Source organism: Zerene cesonia, chromosome 12, assembly GCF_012273895.1.
Source record: "Zerene cesonia ecotype Mississippi chromosome 12, Zerene_cesonia_1.1, whole genome shotgun sequence".
Taxonomy (NCBI): Eukaryota; Metazoa; Arthropoda; class Insecta; order Lepidoptera; family Pieridae; genus Zerene; species Zerene cesonia.
Genome location: NC_052113.1, coordinates 302,384 through 318,827, shown reverse-complemented (window position 1 = coordinate 318,827; position 16,444 = coordinate 302,384). Strand labels below are relative to the sequence as shown.

Below are 16,444 nucleotides of genomic sequence, written 5' to 3'. Positions count from 1 at the left end.
AATCCAATTATTATAACTCTTTTACTGCCTTACCGAGATGTCTTAAAGCAGTATTAATTCCAGCTTGGGGAAAACAGAGCGATATAAGCCCTCTAGCACCATCACTGTCCCACACTAGAATTAGAACTCCGTAAGCTCCCAGGACTTAAGAACAAACACTGCTTGAAAAGGTTCAATATGCCACTATAAATAAAAACATAAAGAGCCTAAGGATTTTGTGTTGTATATCAATGTGTTATTCAAATTGTAAGCTCTGAAATACCCATACATACACAATAAATATACTCAACTAAACGTCTATAAATTTCTAAATAATCGACACATCTGAAGTCCTTAGGGTCATATTTGTATTTTAAGCTTCTGTAGGACTCGGTCAAGTGCTATTTCACGTTTCTCGATCTCGAATTTCTTTTCACAGAATCGTACCTGCGGACTTTTTTTAAAAGCATTGGGAGCTTGTATGAGAAACAAATCAATAATTAAAAATTTAGTCGATAAAATTATATGTATTAAAGATTTTTAGAAAAGCCTTAGAAGTTAGTAAAGAAAAATGATCCTAAGAAAATATATAGCATGTTATTTAATGATTTAAGTAGGTACTGTCCATTGAATCAAGTTCTATATATACCTGATTGGTAATCATTATTTCGTTACTGCATATACCGTGTTTATCACGATATGGTTACTGAGTCCATTTTTTATTGACAAGCTTCATAGTATAATATAAGTATTTATGTTATAGTTAAAACGCGCTTCTCATTAGAACGCGTTATCCCTACTCACAACTTATTTATAAGTAGATCCTCAAAATTAAATATTACTTAGAAACAGTTCTCAATACCAAGTGCATTTTTCTCGAGCGATGAACCGATCGCCAAGATAGTAAAAAATATTCATCTAGTGTTCTGAGGATGAAGGCACTCCCTGGTCTTCCACAAACTCAAACTAAAACATTTATTTATTCAACTAGACTGTGTTGAGAAGCGCTTTTGAATCGTCATATCACAAAAAAATAATAATTAACCACAAAAAAACAATTAATACATTTTCATGATAATTAACCTCCAATTATTCTAATTAGATACCTAATAGAAGCGTAATAATTTTAATATGTCAAACCTTCCAGTTGGAACTGCACACTAAAAAGGCCCTGCATTAAAAAAATCGTTAGGAAGTTTCATAAATTACATTGTCTCACAAATTTTGGATATGTCATGGGCAGCATTTTGTCAAAGAATGGCCATCTGAGCCTCTGAATATTTTATCAACCTTCAGAATCTCTTACTAGAATTGCTTTATTCCCGAAGACATTTTAAAGTAAGATTGATTGTTATATGATTAGCCATTTTCAATATTATTTTCGGATCCAAAGGAGAAACAAGAATAAATGTTTTTGTTTGACAGTCAATACTTATACTTTTATTTAAGTAAAAAAAAAATTGTAACCAGGGTAATAGGGTGAATTTTTGCTTTATCGATCCCAAAACAATGATTATTTTTTCTCTGTTTGTCGGTTTGTATTTGCGTCAATCACGTTAACACCACTTCGTGATAGACCAATGAACAAATTAGATTCAACTCGAAGGCTGCATTTCATAAAAAAGGGGGCTATATGATATAAGATAAAAAAATAAATTCAAGAATATGTAGTTAAACGGAGTGTTAGTGCATAAAACTTCCAACTGCTATATACTCTACTGCACTTGAAACAATGAAGTAGGTGTGTTGCCTGCATTTCGATCACCTCAAATTCATGGAAGCGCAAACAAGAGGCAGTAATGATGTCCTTTCTATGGGCTATAGAATTGGACACGTGTCTCAGAGTCAGACGTGACTACAATATAGGACACATGCATATTGACTTTAAATTTTATAAATATATATATGCAACAGTGAATTTCGTACTAAAATTGACTTCACTTTTAAATTCAAACTTAAACTCGAACATTTATTCATTCAACTAGGCATCCTTCAGCAGTGCTTTTCAATTGTCAAAATACATAATTGAAATTTATTTTATTTATAGCCCGCGAGCTAAAACTGATTTTAGTAGTGCATGTATGGGGAATAATTATTTTTAACAAATACGAAACCGCCTTCAAATTGCAAAACTATACTAAATTTAAATGGTCCCACAATGAAGGTATCACTTTCAAATGAAAAAAGAATCATCAAAATCGGTTCACCCACTATAAAGTTAATGTTAATTATCTCGTCAATTTCTGTTTTAGCAAAAACCCATCTATTTCATTTTTAAACACCTATCCAATGACACCTTATTTAGTACCACATTTGCGAGTTTATTTTTCACCTAGTGTTGTCCTAGCAATATATCAAAATCTGTCCACAAATTTTTACATGATTGACATATACAAATAGACAAACAGACAATTTTCTAACCATTGGTTTAGGGTCTACATAGACTGATATATAGATATATTGATAGATAGAAACACAGATAGATAGATAGACAGATAGATAAATAGATACATATATATACTGTATCCGTATTGTAATGAAGTCTGGGGGATTAGCTATTGTTTACTACGAAGCAGATTAAGCTGACACAAATATAATATACTAAGCACTAAAATTCATTTCCGTAATGGACAACATTGAATTCCCTATTTTAATTGGATATTATTGATGCAGAATAAATAGTTGTAAAAAACAATGAATTAATAAGTAACTTTTCCAGGAATGTTATGTATAAAGTAAATTTCATATAAATTTTTCATCATTGCGTGCCACAAATTCCTTGGAAGTTGGAACATCGAGTGGGCATATTAATTATACAATTTTTCTCTTGTTCACAGAATATTTACAATAATCTCAAAGAGAAAAATTTCATTGAAATAATCTATAAGTAATTAAGTAGTGAATTTTCTGAAAAGACCTATTAAGTATTGAATATCTAATTAATTAATTATATATTTTTTAACAAAAGCCATTAAAATTAAAATTCAAAGGCAGTTAGCCTTCAAATTGTTAAAACTAGACTAAATTTATATGAGACCATACGGGAGCTTTCAAATAAAGCGAATCATGAATATCAAACAATCAAAGTAACAAAGTCATGTAAAATAGAGTCAGCTTGATAACTTCCTTCTTTTTACGACAGTCGGTTAAAAAAAATTGCGTCGATTCAAGTCTATTTCACCATTTAAAATATGACATGACTTTTCTAAATTTATGAAAAAACTATTCGTTATTATTATGGTCGGCAGCAGGATTTGAATTTGAAACTTTCGTCTAACATCTACGACAGCTTCATGATCAAGTTTTATAATCTAAAATTTACGAAACTTCTTAAATTGCATTTTAAACATACAAAAAATTACATATACAATACTTTATTTTAATATTACTTATATCAAATCAATTAGAAAGCTGTCATAACTCTCTACGAGATGTAACATAGGTAAACAAGTTTTTAAAACTCGATATTATATGTTAATATAACCTATAAAACTAATTTAATCAGAAACTTGTTAAATGAAATGTTAATGAAGTAAGTTACCTGTGAATCCTCTCGCAGCGGAGCCCTTCTGTTGACTGGAGCGGTGCTTTCCGCCCTACGGCTTATATTCTGCGCAGTGGGCGGGCGGGAACATGACTTTATAACTTGTGACTTTCCTACATGTTAATAGTTAATACCTTCTGAACTTATGCATCGTATATGAAATGATACGTTGTAATTAATTGTAAATTATAACGTTATTATAAAAAAGAAAAATGTATTCGTAAAGCGAGTTTTATATACATGTTGAATAGATGAAGGCAGATAAATATAGATTATTAATAAAGGCTAACAAAGAAACAATTATTACTCAATAATCATGTTTTTTTTAAATACGAACCGATTTACTGCAAAAAGCAGCAAATTAATTATTATAAATGATCTCTAAGCCTTAGTGAATTTATGCTCATATTATTAAAGTAGGCGTACATTTCTTTTGTTTATTTAGTTGAACGCAGAACAAATGATTTGAGTTAAAAAAGTACTTATAGTTACTATAGTAACTACTTATTTGCTTTTTTTCTTCTTAAATGCACCCGATCTATTTTACTCAATATTATAATAATTATTTATTTTACTCAATACATACTTTGTGCATGCACTTGTAAGTTTAATTTACTGTTCTGCTTTATCTTAGGATACAGAAAAAGTTTGAGACAAGAACTCAAAGATATATTTATATTACCACACCTCAAGGCCGACTATTGTAATGCCATTCTGTGTTTTTGTTATTGTATGTTGACCTTTTGAGTTTGTCTGAGTGCTATAAAGTAATAATGAGTACTGAAAATTTTGGTCAAAACTACCAATTCGTACATACCCCGAATATGTATATCTTCTTATTCGAATTAAATACGCTCATAACATTTTATGTAGACCAGATTAAACCGGATTGCAATTATATTGAATGATTATTATGATACAATCATTACAGTATGCCTGTTTAATCCTGAATGCTTTAAGGTCGATTTAATAACATTTTAATTGGGTCAGACCTATTTTCATCCGTATGATTGGAATATGTCGATATTTCCAGAAAAATTCAGCTCATGTATTTGTTCATAATTTGAGTATATCTTGTTCGTTATTTCAAATAATAAGGTATGGTACCTACGTACCTAATGTAAATTAGTAATTTATTTTTACTAGCTTTTGCCCGCGGCTTCGCACGCGTTAATTCGGACTAGTTTAATAGATATTGTTATAGATATAAACCTTCCTCATGAATCACTCTATCTATTAAAATCCATTGCGTAGTTTTAAAGATTTAACCATACATAGGACAGAGAAAGCGACTTTGTTTTATACTATGTAGTGACTTAGAATGAATATGGAATGTAGAATTAGTTAGTTAAAAACTGAATATTAATATCAGCATAGATGGTATTAGGTTTTCAGCTAATGCCTCTGATATACAGTGTACCACATCTTTATCTTTTAAAAACACGTGTGCTGCAGCTGCATGTGACGATACATAAACTTTTTTAACAGCTGCACCGACTTTTCTTATTTTATTTTTCTTTCCAGATCAAGATCAATTCAGAATGAATTACTATTCGATACTGTATCTAAACCTCGTAATACTTCCTTTTGATTATTATAGGTAAACTCTAACCTCTAGCTATATGCAATATCTTTTAACACAGAAAAATATGTTAATTTAAGCTTCCCTAGTTCATTATTCCTATCAGAGACCTAAACCATTGAGCCTTGACGTACTAAAAAAGATAATCTCATAAAAACCACTGAGTTAGCCTTTGAACGAGATGAAACATCAATTTAATCGGACAATGAACCCAATTAGATTATAATAACAATATTTTCTATCCTGAAGAAATATATTCATAAACTACACCTAGAATTATGAGCATTATCAGACAATTTACAGCCTGCAGCACTAAGTTACACTATAGAATAATATTCGGCATTGCTCGTTATATGTTGCTTAGTTATTATCATCAAACAGGATTATCGAAATATCTCGAATGTTCGAGATTTTCTGATATTTCTATCGATGTTTATCCACTGTGCAATGATTTATCTAGCTGTGTACACTTACTTCAAATAAATCTAGAAAGTTAAGGTCTTCAGAAACAATTTGGCAGAAGCAAAATGTTTTGGGAAATCACACTAATATTATAAATATAAAAGTTTGTTTGTTTGGATCTTTGTCCGTCAATCACGCTGAAACCACTTAACGGATTTTGATGAAATTTGGCATACAGACAGGGTATGAGCGGACTTGGGTGATAGGATACTTTTTATCCCGATTGAAAGCTCCCTTGGGATAAAACAGGAATCTTGATATATGGACGGAGCCGGGACGAACGTCTTGTACTATATAAATAAACTTAATGTCTAATTCTGTAACGAAACCATTAATCATTATTTTGTAAAGGTAAGTAGGTTCCCTACTTCTTTGGTTGATAATTCGACTGATGGACAGAATATCTTATATATAAAATTCTCTTGTCACAATGTTAGTCTCTATACTCCTCCGAAACGGCTTGACCGATTCCTCTGAAATTTGGTAAGCATATTGGGTAGGTCTGAGAATCGGCTAACATCTATTTTTCATACCACTAAACGATAAGAGTACGGCAGAACAGCGTTTGCCGGGTGCAGCTAGTATATATATATATATAACCTGAGAGATGGTTACGTCTATTACATACAGTCGATATCACACCTCCACAGGGGGTAAGCACGAAATCATTTAAAAGGGTTGCTTCATTTGATCCACAATAAAACTTAATTAGTTGCTTTGTCACTTGTAATTAGAAAATTTTAATGCAGCCACAAAACTGTTCCAATGTATTAATTAATTGAATGGCGACGTTATCGCGTCTCGGGAAGGTCTTAATTGTTTTGAAGTTTCAGGAAAAGTTGTAGAGATGTAAACTTCTAGATCATTGAACTGTTATCGTTCTTTTTTATTTATTTACGTTTTAAGTCTATGGAATGCAAGCGAGTTTACTAAGAGAATTCGATTATATTAACTACTGTTTTTCTGGTCCATAGTCGTTCGATGTCCGTCTATCCGTCTGCCTGTCAGCTCCTTTTTCCCAGCAATGGCTAAAAATATTAAATAACTTGCTGTTCGCCCCGGATTCGCCCGTGGCACATAATATATAGCCTACTGAGTGACACAGTGAAATTTTAAATGGTGAAAGAATTTTTTAAATCGGTCCAGTAGTTTTTGATTTTATCCATTACAAACAGACAAAAATACAAATTCTTCCTCTTTATAAGATTAATGTAGATAGAATGACTAAAAATTAATTGAAAATTGACTCAATGTTGCGCACGCCAATATTCTGTAGAAATGTGATACCTCCCCGTTGTGAGCTAGCCAAAATCGTGCCAAAGCGTGCTGAGCATACCATAACAATAATAATTGACAAAATTAAGAGGTTTTCAACTGTATCTTCACATAAACATTAATTAACCGTGTGATTAAAATATCCTTGTATGAGCAATTTCTTTAAATGAATTCACTTTAATTTCCGCGGCTTATCACGACTTGGTTTAAAAACCTAAAAATATTTTTATTAACATAGCCAGCCCATGCTAAGAGTAGCATATAGTTTTGCATTTTTTTGTGCACTAAGCCTATTTGGGTCTTGAGATCGCAGTTATAAGTATTGTCTGCTTTTGTGCAGAGGTAGGAGTGTTGAACAAATACGCACACTTCATTTTTATTATTATATTTGGCTTGGCTTTAATGAGCAATAGAAAATACCAATACGTAATTCATGTTTATCCCAAGGGTTCTGTGTAATCATATGATTGTCGATATTTTGGGTCGATTCACTGTCTGCTGTCCACTGGTCGTGACATATCTTATAATCAGCAGCTCGGGGGAAAATAAATAATCAACATTTATATTTGTTCTTGCTAATTATTAGATCTCTAGGTACGCGTAAACGAAGCATTTAAAATTTGCATCTGTCGATTTTTTTACATAATTTATATCAATTTTTATATATTTGCATAAATACTATCGCTTTGCTATTACGAGTAAGAGAAAAGACGATAAATTTTGAAACAATTTTGAATTAGGAAATATATTTTAAAAACTGATCAAAAATTATATACAGGTAACTAGCCGCTCGTGCCGGCTTCTTTTTTTTTTTTTTTTTTTTTTATGTCACAGTCGGCAATGGAGCTGGTGGGACGCCTGATGGTAAGCGCTACCTCCGCCCATGAACATTTGTAGAGGCGTAAAGTCGATTACAGATCTTACGCCTCTACAAATGGATTGCCGACTTTAAATTGGGAAGGGATTAAGAAAGGAAAGGACTGGGAAGAGGAATAAAGGAAAGGACTGGGAAGGGGAAGGAAAAGGACATGGGCCTCCGGCTCCCCCACTCACCGAACGAAACACAGCAGAATGCTATTTCACGTCGGTCTTCTGTGGGGGTGTGGTACTTCCCCGGTGCGAGCTGGCCCAATTCGTGCCGAAGCGTGCTCGACTACCACATACAAAATGCTTTATGGGAGATAAAAACAAAATATTATCTATGACACTCACAGATAACGTGGCTTGTACTGGTAATTTGTAAAATTTGTTCAGTCGATCGTGAGATTACCTACAATATAACAAACTCACAAATTCCCAATTATCGCTTTGTTAATATTAGTACAGAAAAAAGATATATGTTAGTTAAAAAAAATCTATCGTTTAGCGTCATATTCATTTATACCGATTAAATGAATCATCTAATAATTTGTTATGCGATAAATATTAAAAGAATAGAAACAAATTGATCAAGAGGCGATATTCGAAACCAAACAAGAAAATAAACGTGGGCTTGGGTGCCTCCGGAGGAGCTGTAGGTTAAGTCCCCACTTGAACCCCACTGTGTTCCGTCGAGCTGCTTTAGTGATGGTTCCACGGGAGCTGGTTGTTATTCGTCCGACCGCTTCGGCGGCAACCCGTTACCAGGCCAAGCCAATTAGAGCGGTAAGGTGGAATCACTCTACCCTCATGTGGGCGGCGTGAGCAGAACACGTCCTACGCCTAGCTTCACCCACCAAATGCAGTTCCAATAATCCTAAAATTGTATTAAAACATATATGTCAACTTCTATTAATTTTTTAATGTATATTTTGTTGATCTGAGATTAGGTCGCAAGGTATATGTATGCCGCTAGTTGTTTTGGGTCTATTAGCAGAATAAGGTTTTTTATGTTGGTCCGTCACATTTATACCAAAATAAAATTGGAGTGTCTGTTAGTAATATGAAACTAATCTGTTTTTAACTAAATTCATATATGTATACGGTATATGCAAAATTTGTTTTTACAATTTTTGTATGTCTGCGGTCCGTCTGTCTGTTTGATCTTGTTTTTTATACTATCATAATAATATGGTCTTTATCCAAAGTAAAAACATTCCTAAATTGCGAGCTCGATGGCGCTGTTTTAAAAGAAACACTACTTAAAATATTAATAAAAATAGGGAAAAGGAAACACATGTAAAAAGTCGATTTACATTTATTACATAAATTACAACCTGATGGCACCGCTTAAGGCACGTTCGTATCACAACATAATCTAAACAATAAATAAAATACATCGCGCATATTTGGCGGGAAAATTTGACATTGGATTACTTGAAACTTCCCGCCATTTTCATGAAATCGTATAATTCCATTTAAATTCTAAATTTCGTTATAATAATTTCATTTATGAAATAAATATATGCCATTTTATTAAAAATGTGATGTCTGATTCTTTTGAAATAAATTTAATACCTGAACCATTAAATTTATGAACTTTCGATGATAAAACTAAACTCATTGAATGCGTAAATCGCTTATAAATTTATGCAATACATCATAACTGAAATATACAATTAAAATAACAAATTACAAAAATATCACGTTGAATCCATTACGTAACTAAATAATAACAAAATAATGTTAACATATTCACTTAAAATAACTAGCTTCGGTTAAAAAATAAATTACTAAATACTTAGATCTAACAACTCTTCTAAAAATACTTTCTTTACTATGTTATGATATGGTATGTTATTATGTTAAATTGCTACTAAGATTTGTTTGTATGGCGGTGTCGTGTAACTAAACTAATCAAATAAGATGAATTAAAATCGATGATGGGAACTATTTTTTTTTTTCATTGTGAATTTATAGATAATGTTCTGCACAGTATACAAAAATGAGAAGATATAGCATTTCATAGAAAATAAACAAAATACTTCGAAGTGACAAAATGAGAGGACAAATATGTTTCAAATGTATTATTAATTCTGGAATATCCTTAACAATTGTCTCTATTATAATCAACAGCTATATATTCATATAGTGCACAGTTCACTACATAGACAGACAGAAATAACTTTTATATATTGTATTTGTATATGTATATACACATTTGAATTTGTTAATAAATAAAATTAATGTTCTAACATTCTTTGATGAATTTTATTTAATAAATCTAAAAAACATTGTATTTCATACAATAGAATATTATCAGTTCATTATGCTTCATTTTATTTCAACACAAGTATACAAATTACTGTAAAAATTTAAGGCACGTTTTGTAATTAAAAAGATTTATAGAAAAAATTAGAGAAATTATATTATTATTTTATTAAACAATAACATGATTACATTTCAGTAATCATTATATTAATAGCATCTTAAGTACTTCAAACATAATTTATTAAGTCATCTTGAATGCGATTTTGTAAACATTTTAACCGACGTACGCTAAAACGAAGGAGGTTCGACTGTTTTTGTGTTATTTTTTGTTACTCAAACACGCCGTGGGTTTATGTTTTATAGGAAAATGTTGTTGGTTGGTACCTCCATCCCTAGGAACGTATGTTACCTTTTTTGTAGAAATAGTTTCTTTCCTTGCTTTAAAACAGTTAAACATTAGTCCTTCTTAATAAAAACCAGTTCTATTTAATAAAAATTAAGTTGCAAATTAAATACAATAAGTTTTGAATCCACAGTAGCCACATCCTTAATAAAAGCATGTTAAAGAAAATTATTAAATATTAATATTATACATCTAAAATCCAGGCTACAGATTAAGAAAAAACTTAAATTCAGATATTTCCCATTGCACTAGACCTATATCAGAAATATTATGTCAATTTTATCCAGGAATATTTACAAAACAGATAATCTCTTATTAACCTCGAAAATAAATAATAAAATACATACGATTTTTTTTTTCATTTTCAGTTCATACATCGAACAACGCACCTTGTCTTTTGACGCAGTTTTCTAGGCTGAAACTTTGAAATGCATACTATCTAACATATGGTATTTAACTAAAGGCACTAATTTCTATTTAGCTTTAATCTGTGCCTGGGACATTTGCACGTGTTCAGGTAGGGGATCGTTTCGGGACTCTTTTAAGACACATTTTTGTATCTGTTCTTTACGTAAGCTGTTTGAGGGTTTATGCTTTAGAGGAGACGAGGGGGAACGTTTCTTTCTGTATTAGTAAAATGGATGGGGGGAATAACTTAACCAGAAACCGGATGTTATTTCTATGTAACTCGAACACACTTAAGCTCAACCTAAGAAATTCCACCCACCAAACCTCCCACACTTTAAACACTCGTTCGAAGAAATGCATTCCACGAGAGCACATTGACATATGACCAATAAACGACATAACGATATTAAAATCCCTCGGAGGCGACTAGGCCCTCGCAGAGGCCGGGTGGTACGTGATGACGTTGTGCGCGTGCGTGAAGGGTGCGCTCTGTGCGGGCGCGTGCGCGGGGGAGGAGGGGGAGGCGGGGGAGGAGGGGGAGGGCAGCTGTAGCGCGCGGTGCTTGCCGCCCAGCGTGCAGCGCGTCGTGGCGCCGCTCTCCACCTCCACTATCAGCTCCCGCCCGGTCAGCCTGGAGATATCATTTTTTTAATTAGCTATCATGCGCGCTTGTACGATAGTCATTCAATAGATTACATCACAATGGGAAAGTAAATCTGTCCATTTCTTCTTCAGACCTTGATGAAATTTGGTACACAGGTAGTTTGAGACCCGAAAAAGGACATAACATATATTTTTCGTGAAAATCCCACGGGTAGGGGAACTATATTGGAACAACCCTAGGAAGATTTCCTTCATCATTATTATATCTATGTGGGCGTGCGCTTGCGTGCGATAATGCGTGTACGTGTACGTGCGTGTGATATATGACTGAGCTCGCGTATTTATACGTGTATGTATGTGTGTATACACTCACGCGGTGTAGCGGTGCGCGAGCACGCCGAGCAGCTCGCCGAGCAGGTCGGGCGCGGCGGGCCCGGCGGCCACCAGCCCCACCACCAGGTCGTTGTTGGCGGACGGCACGCTGATCACCGCCAGCTGCGCGTCGCTGCTCATCACCCGCACTGCGCCCACCTGCTCGTACCACATGCCTCATTGTGCTATTCATGTTTATAAATTACGTAACGGAGTAACAAGAGAGAAAAGAGACTCGAATAAAATATACGAATTTAATAATTTATAACTAACTAGCTTTCTACTAACTTCGGAGTAGTTATTATACATACAAAACTTCCTCCGTCCATTTTCCATTGCGTTGATTCAAAGATTTATCCATAGGGACATAGCGACAGACACTGAGAGCGACTCGATTTTATATTCTGTAGTGAAGAAATATTAACTAGTAGTTCGACTCTGAAACAAATAAACATTTTGTAAGACAATGGGTGCGCACCTCAGCGATGGGCGTGGGCTTCTTGAGCAGCTTGAAGGTGTTGGCGTCCAGCTTGCAGATGGCGTTGGCGGTGAGCAGCAGGCAGCGCGCCGCCAGCCGGTTGTGCCGGTTGAACTTGTGCACGCGGCACGAGAACTGCGCCGCGCCCAGCGCCTGCCCGCGCTGCAGCGCCGCCGCCGCCGACCGGTACAGCGCTGCAAGGGACACGCGACGTTTAGAGTGCGCGTGCGCCGTGCGCTTCTTTCACACCATTTAACTCATAAACAGTAATAGATTCAAATAATATTATAAACAATTTAAGAAACTAAAAGAGCCCCGATCTTGAGTCAGCTCAAAACTTTTTGAATGTGAACAATTTTATAAAGTAAAACCACAATTTCTTAAAATTTGAATATAAATCTCATTTTTTATATGTCACATGAATCGACTCTATTTGGACAACACCTTAATCACATGTTTCATCTGTTAAGCTTTATTGAAACGCTGTCAACATGAACGTGTCATCAAAATGCACTGACCAGCCTTATCGTTATAGGCGGGGTTGGCCAAGTAGTCCCCCAGCCAGTGCCGGGCCGCGCCCCACTGCGGCCGCCTGCCCCGCAGCGCGCTGGCGGCGCATATCTTGAGCTTGAGCTGCTGCCACTGGTCCCTGGGCACCGGCTTGAGCAGCAGGTAGGCGCGCCAGCGGCGGTAGGCCGCCTGCAGCAGCGGCACGGCCACGCCCCGCGGGGCGCGCGGCCACTGCGCCACCGCGCCGCGCCCCCGCGACAGCTCCGCCTGCAGCTCGCCGATGTAGCGCCGGAAGCGGTAGCGTCTGGGGGACGGTTGGGTTGGGTTAGGTTAGGTAACACGAGGTGAACAGGAGAGAAGTATACATTGGATATTAAAAGCGGCAAAGGCACTGTATACAAGCAGATATAAAGATCAATTCAGTGAAACTGTGATCACTGTGACAGAATTTTTTTTCCAAAAAAGTTAATTCAATCACCTCACAGCATGCACAAAATAAATTACAATTTCCATTATACATATCACATGCATAATGCTAAACACACTGATTTATTATTAAAATTCAATAATACAATTGTTTGTAAAATTTGACATATGTCCGTTTCTCGTGTAAAACGACTACATCGACTAATACAGAAGAGATATAAAGAACTCACTTCCAAGCATTATATATGATCCACGCGGCCTTCATCTTCCTGTAGCGCTGCCGCGCGAGCGCGCCGCGCCACAGCTTCTGCAGCAGCACCACGATGGACGGGATCAGCTCTGCTCTCGCCGTCTCCAGCCCGTGGATCGTTTTCGCACTCCTGGATAATAATTATATAGATATTGGATTAGGACAGGAAGTATTCCATAAACGCTTTTCAAGTCAAGATATTAAAAAAAAGGAATTTCAGAGATTTTCAGAGACAACGTCAAAAGAAAAGAGATTATACTTATAAAGAAAAAGCATTTCTGACCAATAAATTTAGCACTTAAAATTGTCAGAAAAAGAGGAGCCTGGGTCTTATATAATATTAATTTCCACTAATTAATTCTCTTAAAGTTCGTCATGCTTGGTACAATTTAATTATCCTTCTTAAATTTTACCACCAACCTGATAAACAGTTTCGTGTGTCCGAACTGCACGTCGGTTATCTGCAGATCTCTCAGCAGCACCATGACCGCATCTTTATCGCTAGCGCCCCGGAAGTTGGGCCACGTGTACTGGGAAAGCATCTTGTAGCGTTTGAGGAAGCGGTCGTACCGCTGCCGGGAAGCGAACCCGGCGCGGCGCACGCGCACGTTCTCGACTAAGCCCAGGTACGCGACCTGGTGACGCACCTGTAGAATGAGATTATATATTGTTTAGGAAATTATGTGTGCATAATGATTTTATTGAGTGGCCATTGATTTGACATTTACTTGTTATATTGTATATGTGCATAATGTGTCCCAGAGCTTAGCTAAATTTATTTAAATTCAATGTTTTCCTGAGCAATTTTGTACAGAATTTTTATTTCAAGTGCAAATTCTTTTTTTATTCTCCAGTTCTCCCCATAAAATGTTATCATGGGCATGGGCATGTCGTGTAATATATATCATTATATTTGTCTGTGCAATAAATAAATAATAATATTGGGTGATGGTGGCGAGAGAAGAGCGTGGGGTCGCGGCACTCACGAGCTGGTCGTGCCAGGCGGCGGGCGCCTGCAGCGAGTTGGGCTTGACGCAGCGCACGTAGAACGGCTCCTTGCTGTGCAGCCCGCCCGCCAGCGCGCACATCGAGCTGCGGAACAGCGACGCCGCCGACGGCGGCCGCTTCGACGTCTGCCAAGACACGACATATATTAGGAAAACTATTCACTAAACCCAGCAGATAGACTGCGAAAGTTTGCATCCCCTTTAATAATACAATGAGCAAAATAACACGCTAAAAATTAACATGACGAAATTCCACCTCTGAATTATCAATAATATATAAATAAACATTTTTTCACACCTTTTGTATGTTCGTGGCGCCCTCCGGCCACATGTCTTTGAGCGAGGCCACGCTGGAGGAGTGTAGCAGCCGCTTGAGGTCCTGCCATAAAGAGTCTTTGTTCTTGTCCATGAAACCTTCTATCGAGTACGTCACGTCACCTGCGTAATGCCTGCAGCACAAAGTATTCACGAATATATTCATTACTATCCGCTACTGCAATAATCAAATTATGAAAAGTATACATAGATGCATTTGCTTGCGTATATCATACAAGTGTACAAATTATATATGACTTCAAAGAGGACTGTCACCAGGATATGTGTTTGAACCCTTGCTATAAATCACCCATGCACTTTAATATAATAGTTTTAAAACTTGTTTCACACAAAAAAGTAAATGTCAATAATTAATAATTAGTTGCAGTAGGTGTGGTGCAAAGGGCACGCACGTAATGCGGAAGTCCCGCTGGTGGCGCAGCAGCTTGTCGGTGGGCGCGAGCTGGCGCGAGGTGTAGTGGCGGTGGCCGCGCAGCCGCGCGTCCAGCGCCTCCAGCAGCTGCGCGTCCGATATCTGCGCACACGCATATTTAGGCATTATCAATTTATACATTGCTGTATATTTTATCTGCGCCCACACATATCAATAAATACATTCGTATTGTTTACACAGTAAAATATTTTGATCATCATGACTTTAATAAATGTGAAGAATAAATAGTTTTAATAACAACTTCGCTAAATAACATTAATTTAATTAACAAATTAGAAATATGAACTCAGCTGACCTTAGTAGGATTAAGACAGGCCTCATCCATGATAGCGATGATGCCGGTGTGCGGCGCCTCCACCAGCTCGCAGATGACGCGGTTGTTGAAGTACTGCACGGGCGTCCACTGAATGCCTTCCCTTGCGTACTCCTCTTGTTCCTGCTTCAGGACCAATTCTGGAAAAATATTGACATTTTCTCGAATATTCTGAACATTTTATGACATCCTTTAGAGAATTTTCCCACATTTGCCATTGTTGTTAATGTCCTGGTTAGTGCTTACCGATGAAGAGTTGCTGCAACTTCTCGTTACAGTAGTTGATGCAGAACTGCTCGAAACTATTGCAGTCGAAGATCTCGAAGCCGTAGATGTCGAGCACGCCGATGAGCGAGCCGCCCCACGCGTTCGCCGGAGGCTCGATTTTTTTGTTTATCTGGAAATAAGTATTAAATGATCAACATTACTTTTTATTTATTTCTTGGAATATACCTATATTGCTATTATTTTAAATCAGAGATCATTTAATTTTAATTAATAGTATAGTTCAGTTTTTGATTTAGTATTTTTCACAGCAAGAATTTAGTTTGTAAGGTTTCTATGTATTTTTAAATCAATTTGAGTCCCACTATAGTAGTATAATATTTTATCGCGATAATAGCTGCTAGAGTATCACTGGTTTTACTGTCGCTGTAATGATTCTTGTTCTTGTTCTCTTCTTCTTATTATTTATTCATCAGCCAACGCCAGTCCCCCTCCCCCCAGGCACCATCCCCACCCACCTGCTGCACGATCCAGGTGAAGAGGCGGTCGTACGCCGCCTTGGCGAGCGCGAGGCGCGTGTAGTGCGCGTCGCTGAGCGAGTGGTCCTTGCTGACGAGGTCCCCGCCGGCGGCCAGCACGCGCGCGCCCAGCGCGGCCCGCAGCGCCGCCTCGCCCACGCCCAGCGCGCGCACGCACGCGCCCAGCGGCC

At 36.5% G+C, this 16,444-nt stretch overlaps 1 protein-coding gene across 1 annotated transcript in view; it reads right to left on the bottom strand.

The window, feature by feature from the left end:
• Positions 1–10,778: 10,778 nt before the first annotated feature.
• Positions 10,779–16,444, bottom strand: part of LOC119830819 (unconventional myosin ID) — a 32,254-nt gene continuing 26,588 nt past the window's right edge. The window contains exons 7-18 of the mRNA XM_038353971.1: positions 16,254–16,444; positions 15,757–15,907; positions 15,493–15,650; positions 15,157–15,278; positions 14,727–14,877; positions 14,408–14,554; positions 13,842–14,068; positions 13,402–13,551; positions 12,754–13,049; positions 12,236–12,429; positions 11,759–11,916; positions 10,779–11,413 (exon numbers count right to left, since the gene is read on the bottom strand). Of these exons, the coding sequence (XP_038209899.1) occupies positions 11,209–11,413; positions 11,759–11,916; positions 12,236–12,429; positions 12,754–13,049; positions 13,402–13,551; positions 13,842–14,068; positions 14,408–14,554; positions 14,727–14,877; positions 15,157–15,278; positions 15,493–15,650; positions 15,757–15,907; positions 16,254–16,444 (2,150 nt within the window). The 3' untranslated portion in view covers positions 10,779–11,208. The remainder of the gene's footprint in view (positions 11,414–11,758; positions 11,917–12,235; positions 12,430–12,753; positions 13,050–13,401; positions 13,552–13,841; positions 14,069–14,407; positions 14,555–14,726; positions 14,878–15,156; positions 15,279–15,492; positions 15,651–15,756; positions 15,908–16,253) is intronic.